The sequence below is a fragment of the Ciona intestinalis genome, chromosome 3 (genome assembly GCF_000224145.3).
Source record: "Ciona intestinalis chromosome 3, KH, whole genome shotgun sequence".
Lineage (NCBI taxonomy): Eukaryota > Metazoa > Chordata > Ascidiacea > Phlebobranchia > Cionidae > Ciona > Ciona intestinalis.
In genome coordinates, this window is record NC_020168.2 from 6,461,430 (window position 1) to 6,486,507 (window position 25,078).

General features: G+C 35.7%; 4 protein-coding genes and 1 long non-coding RNA gene across 7 annotated transcripts in view; 3 read left to right on the forward strand and 2 right to left on the reverse strand.

The window, feature by feature from the left end:
- The window catches only part of LOC100182602, a 15,397-nt gene extending 2,158 nt beyond the window's left edge, over positions 1–13,239 (forward strand). Inside the window, exons 4-26 of one of the 3 annotated variants that reach the window (XM_002121575.5) lie at positions 1,056–1,182; positions 1,463–1,587; positions 2,618–2,745; positions 3,087–3,258; positions 3,626–3,752; positions 4,255–4,393; positions 4,718–4,878; positions 5,331–5,422; positions 5,676–5,725; positions 7,069–7,264; positions 7,548–7,658; positions 7,865–7,964; positions 8,218–8,402; positions 8,848–8,937; positions 9,298–9,417; positions 9,590–9,661; positions 9,934–10,073; positions 10,536–10,694; positions 11,011–11,174; positions 11,454–11,570; positions 11,902–12,011; positions 12,432–12,540; positions 12,867–13,239. In XM_002121575.5, the coding sequence (XP_002121611.3) occupies positions 1,056–1,182; positions 1,463–1,587; positions 2,618–2,745; positions 3,087–3,258; positions 3,626–3,752; positions 4,255–4,393; positions 4,718–4,878; positions 5,331–5,422; positions 5,676–5,725; positions 7,069–7,264; positions 7,548–7,658; positions 7,865–7,964; positions 8,218–8,402; positions 8,848–8,937; positions 9,298–9,417; positions 9,590–9,661; positions 9,934–10,073; positions 10,536–10,694; positions 11,011–11,174; positions 11,454–11,570; positions 11,902–12,011; positions 12,432–12,540; positions 12,867–12,976 (2,904 nt within the window). In that variant the 3' untranslated portion in view covers positions 12,977–13,239. Of the gene's footprint in view, positions 1–1,055; positions 1,183–1,462; positions 1,588–2,617; positions 2,746–3,086; positions 3,259–3,625; positions 3,753–4,254; positions 4,394–4,717; positions 4,879–5,330; positions 5,423–5,675; positions 5,726–7,068; positions 7,265–7,547; positions 7,659–7,864; positions 7,965–8,217; positions 8,403–8,847; positions 8,938–9,297; positions 9,418–9,589; positions 9,662–9,933; positions 10,074–10,535; positions 10,695–11,010; positions 11,175–11,453; positions 11,571–11,901; positions 12,012–12,404; positions 12,541–12,866 lie in introns of all 3 variants that reach the window. The other 2 variants (XM_026833631.1, XM_026833632.1) reach the window with 2 other exon arrangements.
- Positions 13,240–13,346: 107 nt separating this feature from the next.
- On the reverse strand, positions 13,347–17,252 carry LOC100180255. Its single transcript, XM_002121627.5, has 4 exons — positions 16,918–17,252; positions 15,597–15,806; positions 15,016–15,248; positions 13,347–14,464 (listed from the first exon to the last, which is right to left on the reverse strand). Exons 1-4 carry the CDS (start codon positions 17,205–17,207, stop codon positions 14,448–14,450), a joined length of 750 nt encoding a protein of 249 aa, XP_002121663.2. The 5' UTR covers positions 17,208–17,252; the 3' UTR covers positions 13,347–14,447.
- Positions 13,895–14,416, reverse strand: LOC101243086 (galactoside 3(4)-L-fucosyltransferase-like). Its single transcript, XM_004225892.1, has one exon. It carries the CDS (start codon positions 14,414–14,416, stop codon positions 13,895–13,897), a length of 522 nt encoding a protein of 173 aa, XP_004225940.1.
- A 1,113-nt stretch (positions 17,253–18,365) lies between the features above and the next one.
- Positions 18,366–19,501, forward strand: LOC113474087. Its single transcript, XR_003395751.1, has 2 exons — positions 18,366–18,808; positions 19,312–19,501. It is a non-coding gene; the product is annotated as an uncharacterized LOC113474087 (long non-coding RNA).
- A 3,179-nt stretch (positions 19,502–22,680) lies between these two features.
- On the forward strand, positions 22,681–24,710 carry LOC100186539 (integumentary mucin C.1). Its single transcript, XM_002127537.4, has 4 exons — positions 22,681–23,011; positions 23,074–23,556; positions 23,646–23,702; positions 23,908–24,710. Exons 1-4 carry the CDS (start codon positions 22,945–22,947, stop codon positions 24,075–24,077), a joined length of 777 nt encoding a protein of 258 aa, XP_002127573.1. The 5' UTR covers positions 22,681–22,944; the 3' UTR covers positions 24,078–24,710.
- The last annotated feature ends 368 nt before the right edge of the window (positions 24,711–25,078 follow it).

Here is a 25,078-nt window from a genome sequence, read left to right on the forward strand (position 1 = left end):
GATACAAAGCTAGAAAATACGTATAGCGGTTGTTTTAACATTTAAAATATAATTGCTAATATAAATCTTGTTATATAATATTAAATCTAGGAATTAATGTAAAGTAAATTAATATTTTGACTGGTTTTCGGCGTACAGTGTGGTTTAACAGGGTACTTTACGTTGGCGATTAATACTAGCAGCAATCAGCTTAGTTTACATAATAGTATATGATCATACCTAGGAATCTACAGAACCACTATATACTACATTTATAATCCAACATGAGTGGACATGCAGCTTCAAACTGCTTAAGTACTAGCAGATAAGGTGTTCGCGTTTTCCGATTTCATAAAGACCCGTAACGCAGAAAAGGTAGCTTACTAATTCAAGCAGAGGACCAAAAATAGTAACTCAGTATTGTTTTCCTCAATGTCACTTCGATATTAGGCAAATTTTACAAAGATACCTTAAGTTTCGTTGCCGGGTATACGTGTTAAGTTTGTGAGCCAAAAAGTAAAATCACGGCAATTTACATGCAAAACTGCAGCTAGATACACCAGTTTATGGTAATGTTATGCTTTTTTGTTTGTATTTTTATATTTTAAACATGTCCTTTTATGTTTTTGGTTAGTAAACTTGATATTTTCTGTTTTTTTTACTCTTTAATCGATTGAGTGTTCAATAAAAGTTGATTATTTTTGTGAGGTTTATTATTGTGATAAGATATAACATTAGTAGAAAGCCATTTTTATGCGCAGAAGTGCTTGGTTTTTAAAAAATCGCAATATTTAAACGAAAAACAGCACCCAGCAATGATAAAATGCTATGCCGTGGGCTCCGTAATGGTGGCGTCTATGACGTCATAGACGCGCGACAATGGATAACAAGACTCTTTGTTTTACAATCCGTTTCCTAACTTGGTCTATACTAACTTTGTACTAGGCTACCCTTTATTGGAAAAATGTTTGCAGAATAATAACACTTCTATAATTTTTTTATTTATTACATATTAACATTTTTTATCACAAACAATGTTTTCATTTATTTACTCACACCTCTTTACTCCCCTCTAGTGGACACCCGATCCTCCCCCAAAGAAGAAGAAGCGCCGAGTAACGAGGACCTCGGACTCCATGATGTCGGGATTCGGATCTTCGTCACAGGTCGTGGAAGATCCTTCGCCTGATCCTGATGCGGAAGGTTTGTTTTTGATGTCATAATGGGGTATATGTGATGGGTAAAGGGTATTATGTCTTAAAGATGAAGTTGAATAAATATCTGTCCTTGTTTGGTGAGGTAATGACAGTTATTATAACACAGATGTTCTGTTTCAAACACCCCGTGGCAGTGTGTATACTTGGCAATTTCAAACTCATTAGTGACCTCTGGGTTCGAGCAATTGCTTTTACATGCATACTATGTTTCTGCTCAGCATATTGCATCAAAAAGTATTTTGCCTTTATTTCTGTTTTCCCAACAGCCTATGAGAAGTTCCCTGGTTCTGATAAAATGAAATCCACCAAACCCCATCGTCCCCGTGGGGGTTGGTATAGTTACCCTGGACCTGATGAGTGCATATTGGATATGATTAACTCGCAATTACAGGTGAGTTTATATATATGTTGTTGTTTCTAGGCATATTATACTTAAATTTGGGCTCTGGTGGCAAGAATTTTGCTGACCGAAGTTTTAAAAGTTAAAAATTAATGATGACTAATTTAATTAGTAGATAAGGCTAAATGGTTTACTGCTGTAATAATATACATGATATATTTTGGGGAAAATTTTCTTTTGCCACTGAAATAGATGTTATTTAACTAATGTTTCAAGGGTTTAAAGTTTTCAAGGTTTTTTTATTTGCTACATAGCAGAAAAATGCTGTTTTTTACCAAAATCTAGATAACTGTGGAAGTTTTTGCAAATTGTTGTATTAGTTGGTTGGCCTTTATTTGGTAAAGTAATATTTTCCCTGTTGTTAAACGTACAACAAACAATTCAATCATATTTTCCTAAATTTATATTAACACAATATATTGGAAGCTGAGACTTGATTTAAAATCATTATATATCTTTGAAATTTGATCTTATTGTGTTGTCACAATACAATAAAGCTATTGTTGAGTGACTTTGGTTGTATTGTATGGAGCGTGTGTGATATCATAGCTACTATTGTGTTACGAGTTAAATGTCCTTTGTTTGGTAACACTCCATAAAGTTATGTGTGTGATTTAACCTTACAAATATAACCAGATAATTTGGCCATTTCTTTGTAATCGATATGATTTCAAATAGAGGAATATCACATGCTTTTTGAAATTGGATAAAATACCTAAAATTTCAACACAAATTGAAAAAATATGATCATGGGATATTTAAGTTATTGTTATACTTTCAAGAGAAAGAAAGACCAATAACTCTACTTACTTGTTACCAAGTTTATTTAAGTCTAAATTACAGTCTTACAATTTATATTTGTTTTCTGTTTTTCTTCTTTCCCTCCTTTTTTGTTATTTACTTCTGCTTTCTTTGAATTTATCTATTTTCGTCTCTACAGAGATTTTGTATTTTACTTTTCCACTGTTTTGTAATTTTTATTTTTCATTTTCGTTTTTAAATTTTTATTTTAAATTCACAGAGAGTATCTGAAGGTCACAAATTCAACGTTTACAGTTTAGATGATTTGGTTGACAGTCGTGCTTTGTGTGGGTTGGTTAATTCATTTATGTCCGGAACATTCACCACTGAAGTTATGCTTAATGACAGGTTTGTGGTTTAACTTGCTACGTATGTATTTTTATGGCAGAGCTTTAACACTGGACAGATTGCTTTATTTAGGAAGTTGCTTGCTGTTATTAGAAAAACCCGTTCTGGTAAAATCTACATATCCTGTTGATGACTTACTGATGTGGACGTGTTTGTCCACCTCCTACATTTCAGTAGTCACTGAGAGGTTTCTTTCAAGTAACATTTCACATTATAGTTACATACGTGGTAAGAGCATGGAGGTATATGAAACAAAACACCATGTTATAACGACTGTCGCTGTCCCGCCACACTAGAATAATTTGGTTACATTCCTTTATTAAACTCAACGCACCACACAGATGGACAATCAACTTAGCCATGCGAACGATATCCAAGATGCTTCACGCATCCAACCCAATGGGTTCAGAGGATTTATCGGAAGCAGATCCCAAGTCAATATGTTCCTACATGTGTTTCTTCTTTATGTCTTCGTATAAACTACGGCAATCTATGGCTGTACTTAGGAGACTGGTGGGTAAAGAACATGTGTATATGTTTATGTGTGTGTACTATGTGTGTATATGAAACAACAGAAGTACAAAAAATGTTTCGTTGTAAAAAAAACTACCTTTTAAAGATTTTTTGTGAGTTTTGTGTGCTTATTAGTCTTTCATTTACCCACACTCCTTTTGCTGTTCTCACCCTTACATATAACCATAGCCCATTGTTGAAAACAATGCCTGTAGACCAGAAGATAAAGGTTCAAGGCTCAATGCTGCTACCAATGTCAATGTGTATGAAACTAAACACTAATGGTAAAACCTTTATCGTTGCCCACCCCTCACAAGGATAAATGCGTTGTATTCATTTATTGCGCATCATGCCCAAATCCACACAGAAAGAGCTCACTTTGCTTGTCCAAGAAGTTGATTCAGAAATATCAAAGTTTCCGCCCAAACTAGATTCAATGCAACACCTAAAGTTGAAGAAACAATTGGAAACTAATTTGGACGAATTACAAAAAGGTTTGCATACTTTGTTTGTTAAGAGTGCAAATATTTGTCCAGCCAACAAATTGTTTACATATAAATAAAAGTGCTTCGTAAATGTTAGACCTTGTTGATTTTATCGTCTGTAGGGTGTAACGGTCACGCCTTTTATCCAAAACAATATTTTTTCCTATTTTATCAATACGCGTGTTTTAACAACTGTTGTTTTACAATTACTACCCGTCTTTTCGCTTTTGTCAACACTCTTGTTCTTCGCTATCGTGACCGAAGAGATGAAACAAATTTCATTCATTCATTAAGACATGGATGGGAAATTTCTTTTAATTGTTTACTCAATTTGGTGTTTTACTTTTCCACACGGTCTAGTTGTAAAATAATTTGCAAAAATTTAGTTTCCAAGTTATGAATAAACTGTAAGAGTGTATGAGGGCTTGAAGTGTATAAATTAGCAACAAGAGTTGTTTATTTATTATCAGCCCAATGGAAAACTGTTATTAATACTTTCTTCCTAACATAGAGCAAGAGACCCTTCAAGAAACTTACGACATCGAATACATAAATGATTGGTTGGCTCATATAAAGGAAGTTCAAGTTGAAACAAGGAAAACAATTGCGTTGAAAATGAACGAAAGATTTGATCTAGTGTCTGTTCCAAGGTTGATGCGTGGTATTATATTATATTTTTTCTATGTTATTCTACATGGATAAAGCCTACAGAATGGCATGCTATGGTACCTGAAATATGGGCCAGAATTGGCCCATTACCATGGCACCCAGGCTGCTACAACCCATAAGTGACCACTGGGTTGGGGAAGTGTCTGATAAGTAACATCAATGATTAAGATACAAACGAACAAATGCCGAACCATTGAGCCACGGTGCTGGGCATATGTGGTCTTATTTATGTAGCCCTGTCACACTAGGATAAATAAGTTACATTCACACAATATATTTAACAGTTTAATTGTTGCATCCCACAGAACACTGACCATCAATGAGTTGTGTATGTCGGTAGCCATCAACCTACAACTAACACAAGGTGCAGGCTTCTATAGAGGATACGAACGAGAGACTTGCACACCTGATAGAAGGATCGTACTTAGAAGGAAATCAGATCAAAAGTTCCTGGATGATTTCACAGGTTTGTTTGGCAGTACAGTAGTTAAAAGGGCTGGTTTCAAGGTGTTTGTTTAAAACTAACTTAGTGGTTTCTCATGTGTTCTCTAAATTGTTAACCATACAATAAAAAAGATAAACAGGTTGTATTTATTTATTTATTGTTGTTCCTTTTAGTTTGTTAGCATGCCTGCGGGTAGCTATGCATGGTAACATAGGCTCAAAGCCTGTGTGGCAGACTAACTCCCAAAATGCTTGTCCTAAACCAACCCAGTATTTCCTTATGGGTTGTATAATTGTCAGCCATACAATAAAAAGGATAAAAAGTTATATTCATTAGTTCAGTGTTCATACTTTTATTCGGTGTAAGTGTTTTGTTGTAAAAGTTTTGTTTGTCTAAACATTTTGTTTTAAAAGGCAGTTTTGTTCAACATTATTTTATGATCCTACGTTTATTATCTTACCTTGTAACCTTAGGTGTGGAAGGGAGTCGTAATATTCGTGACATTCTGGGAATAAATAAAGATGAAGTGGCGATCGTCGAACCTGCGATGTTTCCTAAATATGAGGTGAATTTAATCGAGTGCATAAAGTTGAATAAAGTTGTATTCTCTATATATGTAAGGTTCTACATTGAGGCCAGCCATGGGTTCTAGCATTTAAGCCAGGATTGGCCCATTACCCGACACGCAGGGTGGTACAACAGATTTAATGACCACCGGGTTAATGCGATGTCTGATAAGTCTTGCCCAAGGACATAGATTTATGTCACTGATACTGATAGTATCGCTATTGTCTAACTAAAAGTTTTGTTTTTCCCAGTTTTACTTTGAAAGCAAATCTCGAAACAAAACTCTACGTACTGGAGCCACGTAAGTTAAAATGTGTTTCTTACAATCTATGGATAAATATCTATAGTTGTTATATTAGACTATAAACATTTATGTATATCTGTCTGTATTAATAGTTAAAACCTTAAAAGCAATTGTGTATCTAAATATCTTTGCTCTAACCTGAGGAAATAATTCAGCTAAACTATAATGTTTACTAAAAAGTCTATTTCCAATATTACATTATGATAACAATATCAAAAATATTTAGATTATATTCAGTATCTAAAATCCCTGGGTTAAATATCTCCTCATAATAACAGTATCTGAAAATCTTTGAAAATTTCTTGACTTTTTCGAGTGTTCTTGAGTCAAGTATTAGACAACAATGAATGCCTTGTTCTGTCACAATGCCTGTGTTATTAATTATACAATGGAGGAGTTACTCTGTGTTCTTGGACACGCTGGTTGTTTTGATAATAAGATACATGAAAACTGGTGGAGAGTAAGAACAGGCCGAGTTAGATTGGAAAATCTATTCATAATAATAATAATAACTTTTATTGGTCTCTTCAATTACGGTAGCGAAGATTTAAAAATATTTTAAACGGAAAGACAGGATATAGCGACGAAACAACAGTTGTTAAAACACGCTTTCGGTTAAAAACATATTTACATTTATTTGGAAGAAAATAAGCGTGGTCGCTACACCTATTCATTTAGTTGATGTGTTAGTTGTTCAGCTTAAGAAAGAATAAAAAGTATAAATGAAGCATTGTGGGATATCAGTGTATAGTTGTAGGCTTATTAAATAAATGTAACTTTAGTTGATATACAGAACAGCAGTGTTATAAAGACTGCTGTTTGCCTACCATATTTGAAATATTTTCATTGATATGTTTATTTATTAGCACAATCCGATTGTTGTACCAGAAAATGTACATTGGCTTATGAGCCCAGGGATATTGTATAGTTATAAATGCAAAAACACAACATAAAAATGATTTCACTTTTCCCCCCACTAATCTGCTTAAAGTCTTTTAAAATATCTTAAAGGTTGAGGTTTAAGTTATGAGGTCAAAAGTGAGGTCAAAGTTGAAAGGTTATCTGGATCGAAGTCCGTTGCCCAAGTTCGCCTCCTGGTGGATGGAATTAGACGAGGACGGAGATTGGTGCGAGTTGTTTTCATGGAGACTATATTTTTGTTACTCGACCGAAAATTAAATACCACATACGTATTTAATTAAGCTTATTTTGCATGAGTTTGTATGAACCTGCCCACAAAAAATTTAAGTCTTATTCCACCGATCCCTTTTCAAAAAATTGCTTCTTTTTTCGCCTTCCTATCACTTAAACAATCCTTTAAAGTTGTTTATATCTTTCAGCTTCTTATACCAAGTTTTTCCGGGAAACACAAACCAATGGCAGAGATTATTCTTCAAGGCAGTCCGTGATGGAGATACTGATGTTGTGAAAAAGATGGTCATCTTCTTCAAGGATTCGCATCCGGACTTTATTTTGTCCAAGGAGATAAAATCAGGCAACACTGCATTGCATGCTGCGGCAAGATTCGGACATTTTGTGAGTCTGTAATTAGTGGTTATGATGGTAGAATTGTAGATTATATCTTTGTGGGTGGGAGCTTAAGTAACCTATTTATGGTTGCCACTCCCATGCTCACAGATGAGTTGCTTAAGCTATTGCAGTGTGTGGATAGTTTAAGCTATTGCATTAAGCTATTGTAGTGTGTGGATAAGCATATATCATTATACTATTTGTAACGAGAATTCATAATTCAAGTTAAATTATTTAACAAACTGCCCAACTTTCAAAAGCTTGCATATCCACCTTCCACATTTCCCAGGAGATTGCGAAATATTTGTTGGAGAATGGATGCAACGTTAACGCACGTAACACATCGGGGTGGACTCCTCTGTTTTATGCAGGGGAGGGGTTGCATAGAAGAGTTGCTCAGGTTAGGATGTTTTTTTTCGTGAATATTTTCGCGAAGCTGTAATTTGTGTTTTTGGCTATAAAAACTGCTCTATGAACCACTGTGGTAGATAACCAAAACTATCTGTATAAAGGTTAAAGCCATATCTTTAGGTTGCAGGGTTAAAAAAGCAAAGGGTAATAAGTTAACTTGAAGGTACATATAACAAATTATCATTATATGTTTAGCTTCTTATTGAATGGGGGTGTAACGTGAAGATACAAAACTTTCGTTGTCAAAATGCGTTTGATTTAATTCGACATGAAGAGATGAAAGAATCTTTGTCAGGTAATAATGGGGATTGTTGTTGATAATACATATTGTGCCCGCTGAGTGAGACACTTAACTCAACAGTGAGCATGAGGTGCATGAATACACCATATGTGTCTGGTGAGTAAGAAGACACCCATGTTATAACTTGATGCTAGGCATGAGGTGTACGAGTACACCATGTGTGTCTGGTGTATAAGAAGACTACCATGTTATAACTTGACGCTAAGCACGAGGTGTATAAACCTAACAAACATCTATCCTGCACCAGACATCGGCCAACTTTGGGCAATGGCCGTTCCTTCTGTAACGGTTGGTCGATTAGAACTACTAAAGCGTATCGTTAAAGACCACGTGCTTGGAATCCGTGAAATGGCTGACATTGGTGCACGATGTGTACGTGGGAGCACGCTGTTGCACACGGCTGTACATTTCTGTCAAACTGATGTCATTAAGGTAAATGTTATGAAATATAATGTTAATCTATGTCAGTCACTGTAAATTGCTTTTTATCGGGTTTAACAGCTACATTGGTTAACCAATACTTTTTCACTTATTTTAGGGTGTTATAATTACACAGCATGCTGTAATGAAATTAGGCATTTGCAACATAACGACAGTCGTTTTGACACACTATGAATAAAACTGCATTAGACAAAATTATAAATGCCCAGTGTATTAAACCCAATAATCAGCTCTTTTTAAGGTAACATACATTCCAATATATTTGATTACTAGTAGCTGGACTTGATTTTTGTTGGTTACGTTCCGACTTCCGTAGCACCAGATCATTGCTGTACTTTACTATACAAGAATCTACAACTATATGAACATCAGATCAGGGTCAGATTCGAAGAATTTATTACAAGTTATTCTAATATATTTGTCATATGTATCATAGAACTTACTCAAGGCTCGCGTGGATGTGAATTTGAAAGATTACCAAGGTGCTTCTCCACTACATAGAGCTAAAGATGTTGGAACTATTGAGGTGAGATGCAGTGTGTCTAGTACTACCTACTACGTGTAATATTTGTGTGTTTGCTGCTTTGAACTTATGGGAGAAGAAATGTGGGTGGGAACTTGAGTAATTTATCGATGGTTGCCGCTCCCATGTCCAACAGTCGAGTTGCTGAAGCTATTTCAGTGTTTGGATAAGCAGACATGACTTTGGTTGGTTTAGTCATTTATATCCTCGTGGGTGTAAACTTGTCCATTTTTGCTATCTTCTTATCCAAAGTCAAGCAGACATGACTTTTGGTTGGTGTGATCATGTATATTCATCTGATTAAACTATCACTAATTCTGCAATATGTAGATTATTTTCACCAGTGTTTCCCATATATTTCAGTTGTTGCTTGATAGCAATGCAGATGTGAATGCTACAGATGATGAAGGCAACACTGCCCTCCATGTAAGGGCTTATGGAGAAGATGGAAAACCTTCATGTATCGATGGATTGAATATGCTGGTATGATATTTCTACTATATAGTATAATGTTTTTATTTAAATTGACCTTACCTTTATTTTTTGTTCAATGTTTTGTATTTATTCTTCACGGATTAGAATTTTTATATTTCGTTTTGTTGGTTGTATACTGTTATTTCTGTTTTCATATTCATAGAAATATAATATTTCACAGATATCCAGAGGATCAAACATAATTCATAGAAATCTTCGAAAGTTGATCCCAATCCATTGTGCGGCTATGCAGGTATTATGATGTCATAATGTATTGTTTGTATTTACGAAGAATTTTGTGAATTCGATTTAATGCTCATGAAGTTAGATGAAATAACATTCAGAATCGAGTGTTACAAAATAAGTAACAAACAAAATTTCAAACAATTGGATTTGGTTGACTTTATTTTTGTTTTCATAGCACTTGATCTTTATAGTATATTTAGAAAAAGTAGAATTATGTTTATAACACATGGTTATTCTTACATCATAAAATCAAACACCTAATATTGTGATGTCATACAGGGTCGTAGTGATGCCATAAAAGAAATGTTGGATTCCAGTAATGACCAAATTAAAAGTGAGATTGAGAATGAAGAAGGAGAGGAACCACCAAGCTTGCCATATTTGGCAATCACTGGCAACCATATGGAATGTGCAAGATGGTGAATATTGTTTGTTGAGTTCGAATGTAACTTGTTTATATTTATGTGTGTGTAAAGCAAAAGTTGTCGCAGCACGTACTGTTTTGTACACCTTGTGCCACCTAAGAGTTACCGGGGACGTTGTAATTACTTTTTATATATGGCTGACCATTTGAACAACCCATCAATGCCCACTGGGTTGGAACAGTTTCTGTCAGTGTTTTGCACAATGCACATAGGCTTACAATGGTAGCTACATTGAGCATTGAACCCTGTACTTTCTATTACAAATTAATCACTTCCTCAAAAAATGATTTATTTCACCCAATCTAGTTTAACCTTCAACCAACTACTTACATAACTATATAATATCCACCATGTTCCAAATGTTGGTACACTAGTTTTTTATACCAGAAAGAATGTTGTTTTTACATTATGCATTGTGGCAAAAGTACGTAGTATTTATTTAGTTATTACCCACAGGTTAGTCGGACTCGGTTTCCTCTTCAAACCAGGGGAGGCCAACCAAGTGATGCACAAGATCCTCATCCAGGAGTTGGAAGTTGATAATCGATCCGCAGCATCCGCGTTCCTCCTCGAAAACGGAGGATCCGTCAACCTTCAATATGAAGGAAGAAATACGTGAGTGGATAAATGTAACCTGTTTATCTTTGTGTGGCAGGGCAACAACAGTCATTATAACATGGGTGTTATGTCGCATACAGCTCATGCTTGCTTACAGGTTACCACGTATGTAATTTTGTGGGTAAATAAATAGCTCAATGATCCTTGCGAGACGGGAAATCGACAGACGTTATAACATAAATATTTTGTTTCATATACCTCATGCCTGCTTACAAAACACGCTATGGTAGCTAGGATTTAAGCCGGGGTTGGCACATTACAACTTCTAATACTCCGGTGAGTATCATTGATTACCCTCACTCCCCAACGTCAGGTCCGTTCATCTTGCAACCAAAATGTCGGGGCCACCAGATGTCCTTGGAGTGCTGTTGGAGTTCGGAGCTTCGTTCGATTTACCCAATGATGAGGGGGAAAGCCCCTTGTTTGATACTATGCGACACAACAACTTTCAAGCTGCCAGCATTCTTATAGAGAAAGGTAACATGGATGCTTATATATATATGTAGGTGTAGTTTTATGGTGCTGCATACCAGAGAAGATAGGATATGTGCTTTATATGTAATTACTAATTCAAACAGTAAAATATGTTTAATGTTTTTCACAGAAACATGTTTTCTATATACATATTTACAGTTATACATATTAGTTTTTTTGTATAGTGGCTCTTTTAGTCAAGGGACAATTTTAAAAACTGCCATTTAATAAAGTGTTTAAACTACTAAATGTTTCTAACTTTTAATCTGGCAACACTGTTAGGAGCGGATGTTAGAAAGAAAAACATGCATGGCATCACTGCTTTGGATTTGATCCACGATTTTGACGAATGGATTTCATCGACTTTATTCACTGATGACATCATAGCAAGGTTCAAAGGTCAGGAAGATGAAATAAAATTCTTATATTTTATTGACATAAAATTATTAATTGTCCTAGGAAATTATTTGGGGTAAATGAATTAATGTACCATTTTTTTCTACGTATGATGGGACAACGACAACTGTTATGGTGTTCTATTTATAATACCTCATATCTGCTTGCAAGTTACCACGTATGTAACCATGATGGCATTTATTCTTGGTTATTCTTTTGTTTTATATCACTGAGTTTGAGGTTATTTGCTGCCTTTTAAAACAGGAAATTTATTTTTTACAATTTTAGAAGATCTCTCTTAGAAATATCTTAATTAATCCATGAATTGTTCCAGCTTACAAACTAAAGCACGCACGTGATCTTATTCGAGCGATCACTAAGAAATTAAACGAAGAAACGAAAAGGACAAGAAATTTAATGAAACAAAATTTTTATCAAGAACAGGTTGGTAATAGCATTATACCAAACAGCTGGTATTTATTTTTACAGTTTATGTGACTTAGCATTGTTGGCTGTTACTTGAAACATTTAAACTTACGATACCCTATGTAAAAATACAATAAAAACAAGAAAGCAAGTTTTATAGTTAAGCGGGGTAGTTTTTACCGTTTTACAAAATTTCATTGTATTATACCACAAAACTGCATCGTATTATACTACAAAATTGCATTGTATTATACTACAAAATTGCATCGTATATACTACAATCCTCCGTGAAAAACTACAATAAAAAGAAGGGAAAAATATAAGTTTTATAGATTAGCATGATATAATGCAGAATACCAAATGTGATTGGCTAAGTTACAGTCGAAATGACTCTTGGCTATATCTGTGTAGTCTCTCATCTTACACATATTTACAAAGTTCCAGCAAACAAAAAGCTTACCTGTGACATCACAAAGTAGGAAGAGCGTGGGTGGTTCCCCTGTTCCGAGATTCACAACCAAAACCTTCCCTTCAATACAAACACATGGTAGGTTAACAATTGACTAAAGAGAAGAAAATTTTACATTAAAAATTGTGCCAACAACTTATTTTAAACTTTTCAATAAACAAACATTTTCATAAAATAACAAGGGTATGTAAAGTGTATTCCAGGTGCAAAACCTTTTCACAGATTCCATTATATATGTCTCACCAGATCTGCAATCAAATATACTTGGAAAATAATGCTTTTACCCATTTTTTTTCAGTTTGAAAGAATTTTTTTTTTTTTATATTTTAAACATTTTTATATTTTTTGTTTAAATTTAAAACATTTTCTTTTTTGTTTAAATTTGAAGCAATTTTTATTTCCAGCGACACATGACAGTTGGCACCCTCAAGTACGAGAACGAAGGTTAGCCCTTCCTCCGTTAAGTCTTCCACAACCAACCAACCGGAACCAAACACCCCGCATCACTGGATGAGTCAGCATTTTTATTATGAATCAGCACTTTTTGATCGCTAAATAAGTCAGCCTTTTTATCATGAATAGGCACTTCTTAAACACTGTGGTATTTACAAAAACCCTTTTATTTATAGCAGGTTATGACATCACAATTCACTGTGATGTTTAAATAGCTATTGTAGTCTAACTATCCTCACTGTGATGAACACTGACTGAAAGAATATAAAACTTTAAATATTGTTTTTTTTATAATGGCTTCATTACAGAATGGCTTCATTAGCAGCAGATCTTTTGGTGACTAATAATGAGTCTAAAATTAATTATCCACACAGTTACATAAGCGGTAACTCGTAAAGGGTATAAGGTGTATAAAACAAAACACTTGTGTTATATTAAATGTTGTTTATTTGCCACGAGAAGGTAAATAAGCAACACTTTTTTATAAAAGTAATATTTTGCCAATAAAGCCTACCAGGTCCTACTTTGATATTTTGAAGACATCAACTTATGTTGAGTAGCTTAAATACAAGCGATAAAGTGCAGCTAACAAAATATCAGTAAAATTTACAAACAAAAATTATAAACATTTAAAAAGTACCATGCATATTAAAACCAACCCCCTGAACACAAAAAAATGCATAAAATTAGGTGAAGATTTAAAGCTAATAAAGTGGTAATGGGGTAAATGTTGAAGATGTAATATGGCTGTCTCACTGGTCAAAAAATGTACCACATTTATACATAGTTACTACTAAACTGTTAATAAACACACACTATACGTTTAACAGTTTTAACATTGGTTTTGTAAAATATGAGTTGTTTGAACATTGTTGCATTACAGAGAATCAATAACAATGTGAAAACAATTTTTCTTTCTCCATTTATTTTCTATTTCAAAAAATTGTTTTTTCTATTTAAAAAAATTCGGAGATGTTTTCTATGCTAAGCATTCGGTAGGTTCGGAATTGTAAAAAAAGTCTGTCATTGAAGAATGGATGTTTTCTGTTGGATTGGACAGCAGTTTATCACATAGAACCTCTTCTCTGGTTCGTGAATAAAGTTTTTTAATTCTTTCCATTCCCTCTCCTGGGTTTCGAACCCAGTTAAAATATTCCCTGTATGCTGTATCGTTCTTATCAAGATATAAAAGATATTCAACCAACTTGGCCGGGCTTTCAAAATCTTCTGTGTGGATAAAAGACCCAGGTGGGGCCAGATATTCAATGTCCTTTTTGCTTGGCCCCCAAACAACAGGGACTCTCCCATATTGAATACCATTTCTCCAGAACTTTTCGGTAGCATAATCTTTACAATGCTCCGCATTCTCGAATGACAAATAGAACTTGTACGATTGTAGTTGCTTTTCTGATAAGCTGGAAAATTCTTCTTTATTTTTAAAACAATGCCCGAATCTGTCGACCGGAAATCCAGCTTCTACCATCTTTGTGACGTAATCCATTCGAAGTCGCGACCCGCGAAGTAATTCACAGTTACTCACAACCCATAACTGTAATGTAAGCTTGACATTATAACCAACGAAAAGAAATAGACAATCAGCCAAAAATGTTAAATACGTGGTAACTGGTAAGCGGGCACGAGGTGTATGATACAGAACACCCGTGTTATAACGACTGTCGTTGTCCCGCCACGTGAGGATAAATAAGTTATGTAGTACGGTGGAGGAAGATGGGAAACCTGTTTATTCCTTGTTTGCCTCTCATTTGGTAGTTAACAAAGAACACCCAAAGAATTATAAAACCGTATTCTCACGACTTTCAGAGACCACGAGGTGTATGGAAGCCGACCTGGCTCGTAACACATACAACTTATAGTAGGGTGGGGGAAGATGGGACACCTTTAACACATCATTTCCAAATAGCCTGATCGTGTTTCAAACAATTAACAACGGTCTTTGGAAGTCGTATATACGGTTTCATAATTCTTTGAATTTTCTTTGTCAACTACCAAATGGAAAGAGAAAACAAAATGAAAAGGTGTCCCATCTCCCCCCACCCTACTATATCTTATGATCAGAAATACAGTAAAAGGAATGCCCACCGCAACTCTGGACTTCGTCCGCCAACGTTGTATTCAGCCATGCTTCATCTCTTGCAAATACTTCTCTCGCGTATTTGGATTCAAAGTACGGACAGAATACGTCACTATCGCTTCTATACGTCATCGTCCAGTTTATAAACCCGTTATCGAACTTGTCCATTGCACGATTTTCACCGTGCTTTACATATGACGGCGCTTCCATGCTGAAGAAAACGTAGAACTGCTCCCGCCCTCTGTATAAGTAAAAAAAATAATAAATACGAATGTTATTCAACTTTTCACAGGTGTTCTCTTTCCTACACCTCGTATCTGGTTACGAGTTTCAACGTATGTAATTTTGTTGTCCTCGCGTGGCAGGAAATGACATACGTTATAACACGGATAAAATAAATAAAAGGGGTTGGTTAAAAAGCATAGCTGTTAAATTCTTATAGGCAGATCACTGTGCAATTGAAAAGAAATATGCACAAAGGAATATAATTAAATCACTTCAGGTGATGTTTTTTTGCTTTAAAAACGAATATGAATTTCGTGTAATGTCTCGACATGCGAGGACTAATAAACTATGATATATGAATCACCTATAATGTTGCCACGGCATCGTGTCTTTATCAAGCCCGGAATAATGAAACACAACAGCTGCTGCTTCTTCTATCCTTGATCTATTATAAGTTAGAATACAATCGCCAGCCTTGAACCCCTCATTCCGTCCCTCCGAGGTCAAGCCCCATGGCGGTCGCCACATAAGTATCCATGTTGGTTTCTTCTCTGCTTGTGGTGTCGTGCTTATACTGAGTATGAATGAAGTTTATTTTGTATTGTTGGTCTCGATGAAAACGGGAAAGTTTACAAAACCGAAAAGACGGGCAGTAACGGTAAAACAACAGTTGTTAAAACACGCATATTAGTAAAACATAAAAACATAACACTTGGATAAAAGACCTGACCGTTACACAATGTGTATATATGTGAATGAATAAAACTTATTTATCCGCGCATGTTGGGGCAACGAAAGTCGTTATATTCATTCACCTATAGTGACAGCATACGAGTTGCCACATGTGCAACTTTGTGGTTTAGTATTTCTTTATGTATGGCTGACAATTTGCGGTTGGGAGAGCGCTCTAACCACAAGCTACTTGGATCAAATCTTAATGCTGCTATTAATAAACGTGTTTGTTCTAGGCGAAAATCGGTTTAACCCAGTGCCCCCTAATATGTTTTCCGTATTTTAGTCATATATACACTAAAATAACTACATACATAGTTACATGTGGTAACTCGTATAAACAGAAACAAGGTATATAAAACAGGGTACTAGCGTTATTACATCTGAAGCTGCCTCAGCCATACAGCCTAGTAGGCCGCGCCTTGCCACGTCGTATAGGACAAATGAGTCTGTTCATTTATTCAGTAGAGTAGACTAATTAATTGAACGGTGTGTAGAAGATGGGACACCTTTTCATTCTACTTTCTCGTACTATTTAGTAGTAAATAAAGACCGTATTCTCACGACTTCCATACATCGTTGTAAATTGTTTAAAACACGACCAGGATATTTGTATAGTATGTGCTAAATGTGTCTCATCTTACCCCACAGTACTATATAACACATATATGTTCTGTTTAGTGCATCCGTGTTTAAATATGGCAATATACAGTAGGTTATAAGCTACGAGTTGGTGTGTCACTTGGTATTGTCCCAGCAGCATTGCATTTCAACAAGTTTCCGGTCCGGAAATTAACGCAAACAAATAAGACGACTGACTACCAAGCATACACATACATAGTACTGTAGTTGCACATGCAAATTTGCACACTGTGTGCGTGTACGGCTTATGGCATATAAATATAATATAGGCTATAAACTACCTTATCTTATATAATGTATAGCATTATTACCTTTTGATTAGAGACAGTTCTGTTTGTTTCTCAACAATAACATTTTCCGTTGTTGTACTTGTTGTTGTAGTTGGTGTAGTTGTTGTTGTTGTTGTGCTTGTTGTTGTCGTTGTAGTTGTTGTAGTTTTTAAGTCTGTTTCTGTATTCAGCCTCGTAGGTTCTTCTTTTTTCTCGAGTGTTATTGTATTTTCCACTTTCGTTGTTACACCCGTCAGTAACTTGTTGCTGAACAACAAAAAGCAACCGACAAACAACAACAAGAACACAAATACAAGTTTTGTATTGTTCATATTAGATCTTCATGTTTACCCAATTAAATTGTTGCAATTCTAGGTTTGTAACTTAAACGTTGCAGCCTATGTTTTCTGTTGGTGGCAATTCAAAGATATTGGGTGAAGCAAAAATACACCGTTCTACTAAAATATGTATTTTTACCTTATGCTCACTGTCAAGTTATAATATAGGCGTCCTCTGGTACACCAGCCACACATGGTGTATTCATACAACTCATGCTTGCTTACTATCCAGATATATGCTACAACGAGTGGCTCGCCTACTGTTATAATGTTATATATATTATATTCACTATATTAACATAGAGTTTTAGCGTAAAACAGCAAACCTTATAACGCAGAAATCACACTTGAATGGTGATATCGGTCAGCCAACATAATCTATTCTGCAGAAGTACTCTTGTGCTACATCCATCATGAATTAAAACCACCAGAGTAGCCCTTAAAACTAACTATGCTGTCTAATATACAATACATCAATACCTACCATACCATTTCCTATATTAATCATATCAATACAATAAATGTACAACATAGATTACATTTCCACGCATTTCCCTGCACTCATCTATAATGTATAAGCTAGGCTACGTCGTCTTTCATATGCGCGCGTAAAACCAATAGAAACACAGCATAGAAACTAACTAAAGAAGTATAGGAAGCAAGACGTCTCTATAATCTCAGTACAGACCTAGACTGATATATTGATAGCATTGCACAGGCGGAAACACTTTAATGACACGTGGTGTATTCATGCATTCATGCTTAGCCCTGTATGTAGTAAAAGTTACATTACAATACCGTTCCATACCTATTTGAAGACACCTATGGTTCTTACATACAAAGTAACATTTGACCAACTCCATGCCCAAACTGACTTACATTTTGGGACAAAACAGCCCCAACCTTTCACTACAGTGGGTGTAGCTGCCTCGCTTCAATGGTTTACAATGCCCCACATAGTTATTAACAATCTTAAACCAAAAGCTAAAGAAAGCCGTTACTAAAGGGCTAAGCAAATATTAAAAGGTTTGTTTAATCGCTGGTTTCGGATTCTGGCGTTGTATAAAATGGTTAAAGATAAAACATTACACAACGGGCATTAATGTACCATATGTTTAGCACTTAAGTGATTCCTTTTACAAGTCAACTGGTTATGTTTCTTACTGATACTACCTAACCGCTTTGTACACAAAACCTACATTCCAAAATAGCCCCTTTGTAAACTAAAGGCTACCTGTATTGAATGGCGCACAGGTAAACGCGTATAACTGAGCTTACAGCAACGCAAAACAAGTTTTATAACGGTTTACTTGACCATATTTTCTGCTTCTTAATACATAATATTACAAATCTTGATATATACCACTTGTTATTTTCATACATCACCGCTTACTAACAACTTCTATGAACTTTATTTGCTTTTACACAGCCTGCTCTCACTGTAGTGTGCAAGAGATTTCAAATAAGAGTGTAGCGTGACCGTTCACGCTCTGAATAGGGGTTTCCTTTTGTTCGATGCCGGGTACGTATTGGTCGGTCGATGGTAATCATCTTAGTTACCAGCACTGTAGCGAAACGAACCTCACGGAAAACAGGTAACCATTTTTAAACTAATATGCGCTCACCCATATAATTTGAATTCTGTAACTAATATTTATTAGCTGGCATCACCTAAACTGCTTAATGTAATTTTTGTTTGTCTCTGTGATGACGAGTATTGAATTGTTCTCCCATGAGAATATAAATGACTAAATCGACCAAAAGTCATGCCTGTTTTTCCACACTCTGCAATAGCTTCAGTAAATCGACTGTGGGTATTGGAGTGGCAAACATGGATAATTCAAATTCCCACCAATGAGGATATAAATGACCAAACCAACCAAAAGTCACGTCTGCTTATCCACACACTGCAATAGCTTCAGCAAATTTACTGTGGGCACAGAAGGCAAACATGGAAAAGCGACTTAAGCTCCCACCCAGGATATAAAGGACAAATGAAAAATTTTCAGCTTTAAGTGTGGTAATACCGCAAAGGCGCTAACATCGACAAATATTAAACATTTATTGAGACAATAAATTTTAATTTATTGCCCCGTAGGGTGGCGCTCGTGCAACACAAGTCTTACGTCACCGCTCCACTCATCTGCAACGATTCTTGCGCCTTGAGGAAAATCCCCGGCTTCAATAATGAAGAATCGAACATGTGTGTGGGACGGGATGACGTAACGAGAATGAAATGCTCTTGTTTTGTGACTAAGGCCTCAAGCTTACTGTCAAGTTATAACATGGTAGTCTTCTTATACATCAGACACGTATGGTGTATTTATGCACTTCATGCTCACTGTCGATTTATAACATGGGTGTCTTCTAATAGGCCATACACACATGGTGTATTCATACACTTCATGCTCACTGTCGAGTTATAACATGGGTGTTTTCGTATACCTCTTGCTTTTAGTTGCATCCATAAAGTCGTTCATTGTCAAGACAAAACTTCTAGAAACTCAACAACGGGAACACGTTTACTATGTTACGTCACAGAGCGACCAAGCGTCGTCACAATCACGTGTCGAGCGTCTTCTTCGTGGCGCACGTTGCCTGCTCAAGCGTGACAAACGTCATTCAGCCTACAGTGTTGGTTTAGTCGGCGAACGTTTTGTTCGTTTGTTGTACCAGCGAAGTTGTGAAGGCAGTCACAGTATTAGATATACACCAGACCTTACAATGCTAGTAACAGCAATTGCATCAAGCTTACAAATATGTGTTTTATAAAGATTAAACGTTGTTGCAGTTAACGTTTTAATCGATATCTAAGCGCAATAAATTTCCCGCAATCTATTATTAATGGAGTGTCTCGCGCGTTTCCATTATCCTTCGCCCTTCCTGTTTGTTAAGATATTTAGCTCATAGATGTTATTGTTCGTCACTGTAACGTCTGTTACGTCACGGAAGATATTTCAATTTAGTTGCTTTTACTCTTCTGAATAATTAATACAACACGTCGTAGATAGCCGGGGGTCATACGCAATGTTACCATTTCACCATAACAGACGTATCGTGAAATGGAATATACTATTCAAGGGTTTGCCAGATTTGTCTTTATTTAGCTCTTAAAGCAGCTTTTACCTGCAGGTAAAACTTTTATTTTCTTGCTTATTGAATTTTTTTCGCTGTTTTAATTAATTTCACAATCGCGATTGTAATTAATAGGTTATGTTATACTATCGAAATTGGTGTGACGTCATAGTAGGTAATTGTTGAAGTAGCTGCTTCTTCCAAGTAGACAAGTATTTGCGATTGGGAACGCCTGTTTGTTTTGCTACAGTGAAGCATTGTTACGTAGGTGCGTTCTTGATTATGACATCACAGTTCGTTTTGTTGTATTTCGCGTTGAGAAGTTTTAGAATATATAGTAGGTTGGGGTAAGATGGCCCATGTTTGCACTCTATTACTTGACCGACTAAATAATTAATATTGAATATTTACAGAGTTTTTTGTTCACCGTATCATCACGACTCTTAAAAAAGCTTTGGTAATTGTTAAAAACACGATTAGGAAATACGGGGTATTATGAGCTAACGGTGCCCATCTTACCCCACAGTATTATATATAATATGCATAAAACAATAGCCATCACAGTTAATGGGTCGGAAGCTAAAAGAAGAGCGTCGGCTTCCCGTAGTGTGACGACATAATGGCTAATGTGATCTCTCAACTTGCCTCTGTTTGTTGAGGGTTGTGACGACATAAAGTCGTTTTATAAGTTCTACAAACCGGTTGTTCAAGGATTGTTTACAACAATGGTATCACTTGACCGCGAGAAGCAGGACAGCTACTTAAGTTAATGTTTAGTTTATGACAAGTTTATGCGTTTAGTTTATGTGACATTCCTTATACGCGCAGCGGATAATAGAACTCAGTTCTAGCCTTTACAATTACATACAGTTTATTGAAATCACTTTCACAACTTGTATTTGTCTATTTTAAGGTGAAAAAGAAAGGCAGTATATTCGTGAAACGATACTCGTTAGGACGCTAAAACGATAAGATTGTTTAGATATCACTTAGTTGTTACGAGCAGCGAATAATAGAACTAAGCTCTAGCCTTTTGGCAGGTCGTATGTGCTTCTCATATACTTCAGCCAATATTTGAATCAATTTTATACCTACAAAGTTATTAGTAAATGTAGTTTCGGAAATTGCATTACCAACGTTTAAGTCGCCGTTATTAAGCAGATTAATAAGAAGTTAAAACTATGTTCTATTACAAGATATAGTTGGATGGGGGGAGACGGGACACCTTTAGCACATAATATCCCATTATCCTGATCGTGTTTTAAACAGTTAACAATGGTCTATGGGAGTCGTTGGGATCCGTTTTAAAAATTCTTGGAGAGTGTTTTTTCTGTTTACTACCAAATGAAACGAGAAAATAGAATGAAAAGGTGCCCCATCCTACTATATATTTAGTAGGCCATGAGAAGCGCTACTGGTCCTGTTTATTTAGCCATAAGAGCACTACGCGTGTATTCGATACGAAGTTAGTATACGCCACACACGTGTATGGGTTTGGAAGCTACCGGGGTGTAATGATGGCTCTATGTTGGGTAAAAGACCAGCGGTAGCTTGGGGTTTATCATTCAGTTTCCCGTGATTCCGATTCCGATTGCATTAAATATAAGGCTCATCAGAACTATTACGTGTTGTATAGGCATATATAAGTCACTGTAATGCTTGCTTGTATAAGTCACTTTAATGCTTGCTTTGCGACGAATTACAATTGCATACAGTTTATTGAAATTACTTTCACAACTTGTATTTGTCTATTTTGAGATAAAAAAGAAAGGCAGTATATTTGTGAAACAATAGTCGTTAGGACGCTAAAAGGATAAGATTGTTTAGATAGCAATTAGTTGTTACTGGACATTAAGCAACAAACAAACAACTTATGTTTAGCATTTGCTGTTTAATTAACAATTAGTACACAAGTTGCAACTGCAGAAAAAGTGCACGAAAACGTAATTTTCCAAAACTGATCTCAACCGTAAGTCAGACGAAGTCTTTTTTTGATGACAGGCGGAATTTTGTTTAAAAAAAACGTTAATTTTTCATGACAGAAGATCAGTCTTTAGAATTACATCTGCTAGTAACAGCAGAAGAATATAATACGTTTAGTTTATGTACGCGTTACTGTATGAAACTCTTGTGTAGAAATTGTTACGGATAGTGGGTGTTTTTACACGCGGAAGGTGTTGGTATATAGACACTGTTAGTCGTTTATCTCATGAACCGGTACACTGTTCGTCGTTTATCCAACGAACCGGTACACTGTTAGTCGTTTATCCCGTGAACCGGTACAATGTTCGTCGTTTTCGTACCATTTAGCCATATTCTTGTAAATACAGAAAACATTTATTCGTTTTTATTTTGTAATAATCATCAATTATTTACATGACACATGCATTGTTACCAAACAGATGCCACGTTCTCACAATGTCATTATATACTCTGTGACGTAGCAAAGACATTTATGGAATGAAAGTTTCGCTCAGTAACCCTTTTAACTTGGCAAGCATTGCATATTTTACCACAATAGTCGTGTACGCGGTGTATGCCCAACGTAATTTAAGTCCCGTACCAAATTTACAAGCTATACTTAACTTTAACAAACAATTTCAACAGAAACTTAGGCTTTGAAAGGTAACGGAGCAACAACATACCGGTATTGATAATGTATTGCTTGAGTAACTTTAACAGGATCGTTGCTTTCGGACTTGTTTTAATTTGTGCATTCTACCGTAAGTCTTATGAGTTATTTTTATTATATAAGAAAATTTTGATATTAATTATATTGTTGTAGAAACAAAAGCGCTATCACCACCAATAACAACAGCGGCAACTACAGAAGCACCAACAACATCATCAACAACAACAGCAGCGGCAACAACAGCAACACCAACAACAACAACACCAACAACAACAGCACCAACAGGAACAACAACATCACCAACAACAACAGCATCATCAACAACAACAGCATCACCAACAACAGGAACAACAACAGCACCAACAGGAACAACAACGGCACCAACAGGAACAACAACAGGAACAACAACGGCACCAACAGGAACAACAACAGGAACAACAACAGCACCAACAGGAACAACAGCAACAACAACAACAGCAGCAACAACACGAAATACATCAACAACAACAACAACGCCTAATACAAGAACAACACAAAACACATCACCACCAACTACAGCAACAACAACAGCAGCAGCAGCAACTACAACAACAACAACAACACAAAATACACCGAACACAGAAACAGCAACAACAGGTAAAATATTAAATTTCGATTGAACAAAAACAGTTTAACTTTTACTGACATTCTAAACTTTTTGCTAAATCCTTTTACTAATATTGCAGCTTCGAACACACCGAAACCCGATGCAGGCGTACCAGTCAACCACCGGCCAAATACAGGTTCGTCGTGTTTTTTTTATGAATTAAAAAAATATTTTTGTATTTTAAGTTTGGTCGCAAATTTTTTGGTTTATTTTTATTTATAAAACGCAAAGCAGTGTGTTGTATTATCGTTCTTTTGGTAGAAAACCAAAAAATATTTACAGAATTAAATGTGTTCCAAAACGACTCTAAAATAACCGTTTACAATTTACTTTATCTATAGGAGAAATTGTTCTTATTGTCCTTGCTGTGGTGTTGGTTGTATCCATTGTAACAATAATCGTAAGCCGGACGATACAGAAACGAAAACGAATGAGCGAATACCAGCAACCAGAAGATTTCGGAAACCCAATTTCTTTCCCTTCCTATAAATACGACGACGACAACTTGTAGCCACAACGCATTAGTGTATGGTAGTGCAAAGCATATAGGTACCCCAACATAGTTGTTGTTATTATTTTAAAACTGTTTAAAGTTTCAGCGTGAACAAAATGTTCGTTATATGCGGAGGTTCGTGGTCAGCGTGTATGACCGAAAATATGACATATGCTACAATAGACCAACGTCAACGTTTATTTAGTTTTCCGTCCAGTGTATAAATCCAGTGAATTTAAATATTTTCTTTTTGTACTGACTCGTTGCAATCTCACCGCACGAATGTTTATTCCTGTAAGACAAATTGTTGCATTTCGCTTCTGTATAGGTCGAAATTTGTTTTCTAGGCCCCAAACCACACATTTATCATCCTGTGCGCATTTTCCTTGTGTTTTGTTTGTTTGTAAAAAAGCACAAAACAAGATTCCATGACTTAGTATATCTCGAAGTGCATCAGTCCCATTACGGTACTTCCCCCAGTTAAAGAACCCCATACACACGGCACACTTTCTCATATACGAGAAAATATTTCTTTCTGTAACTTTTCGTTCTTTTCTTAAATACACGGCTCGTAACTCTGTTTTTAAACTGTGTTTAGTTTAGCGATTACTGCTCAAACCTTCTTTAAATAAAATCCTAATTTAAAATAAACTTTATCGTGCATAATCTAAACACAATAAGCCAAAGTGTTTCTTCTTATAGTTGCTCCCAAATAAACCAACTGGGATCCAAATTACCCCAAAACATCTATAGTTGGGTGGGGAAAGACGGGACACTTTTGGCATGTATTATCTAAACATCCTGTTCGTGTTTTAGAAAACTAACCATGATCTACGGAATTCGTAAGGAATTAAGGATACATAATTATTTGAAAGTTGTTTGCTGATTACCAAATAGGACGATAGAATAGTTGTCCAATATTTTCCCACTAAATATTTTTATTGCACCAGCAGCCCTCTGCTCATAGCTTAAACAGAACAGGAGGTGTATGAAACAGAACATCCAGGTTAAATAACGAC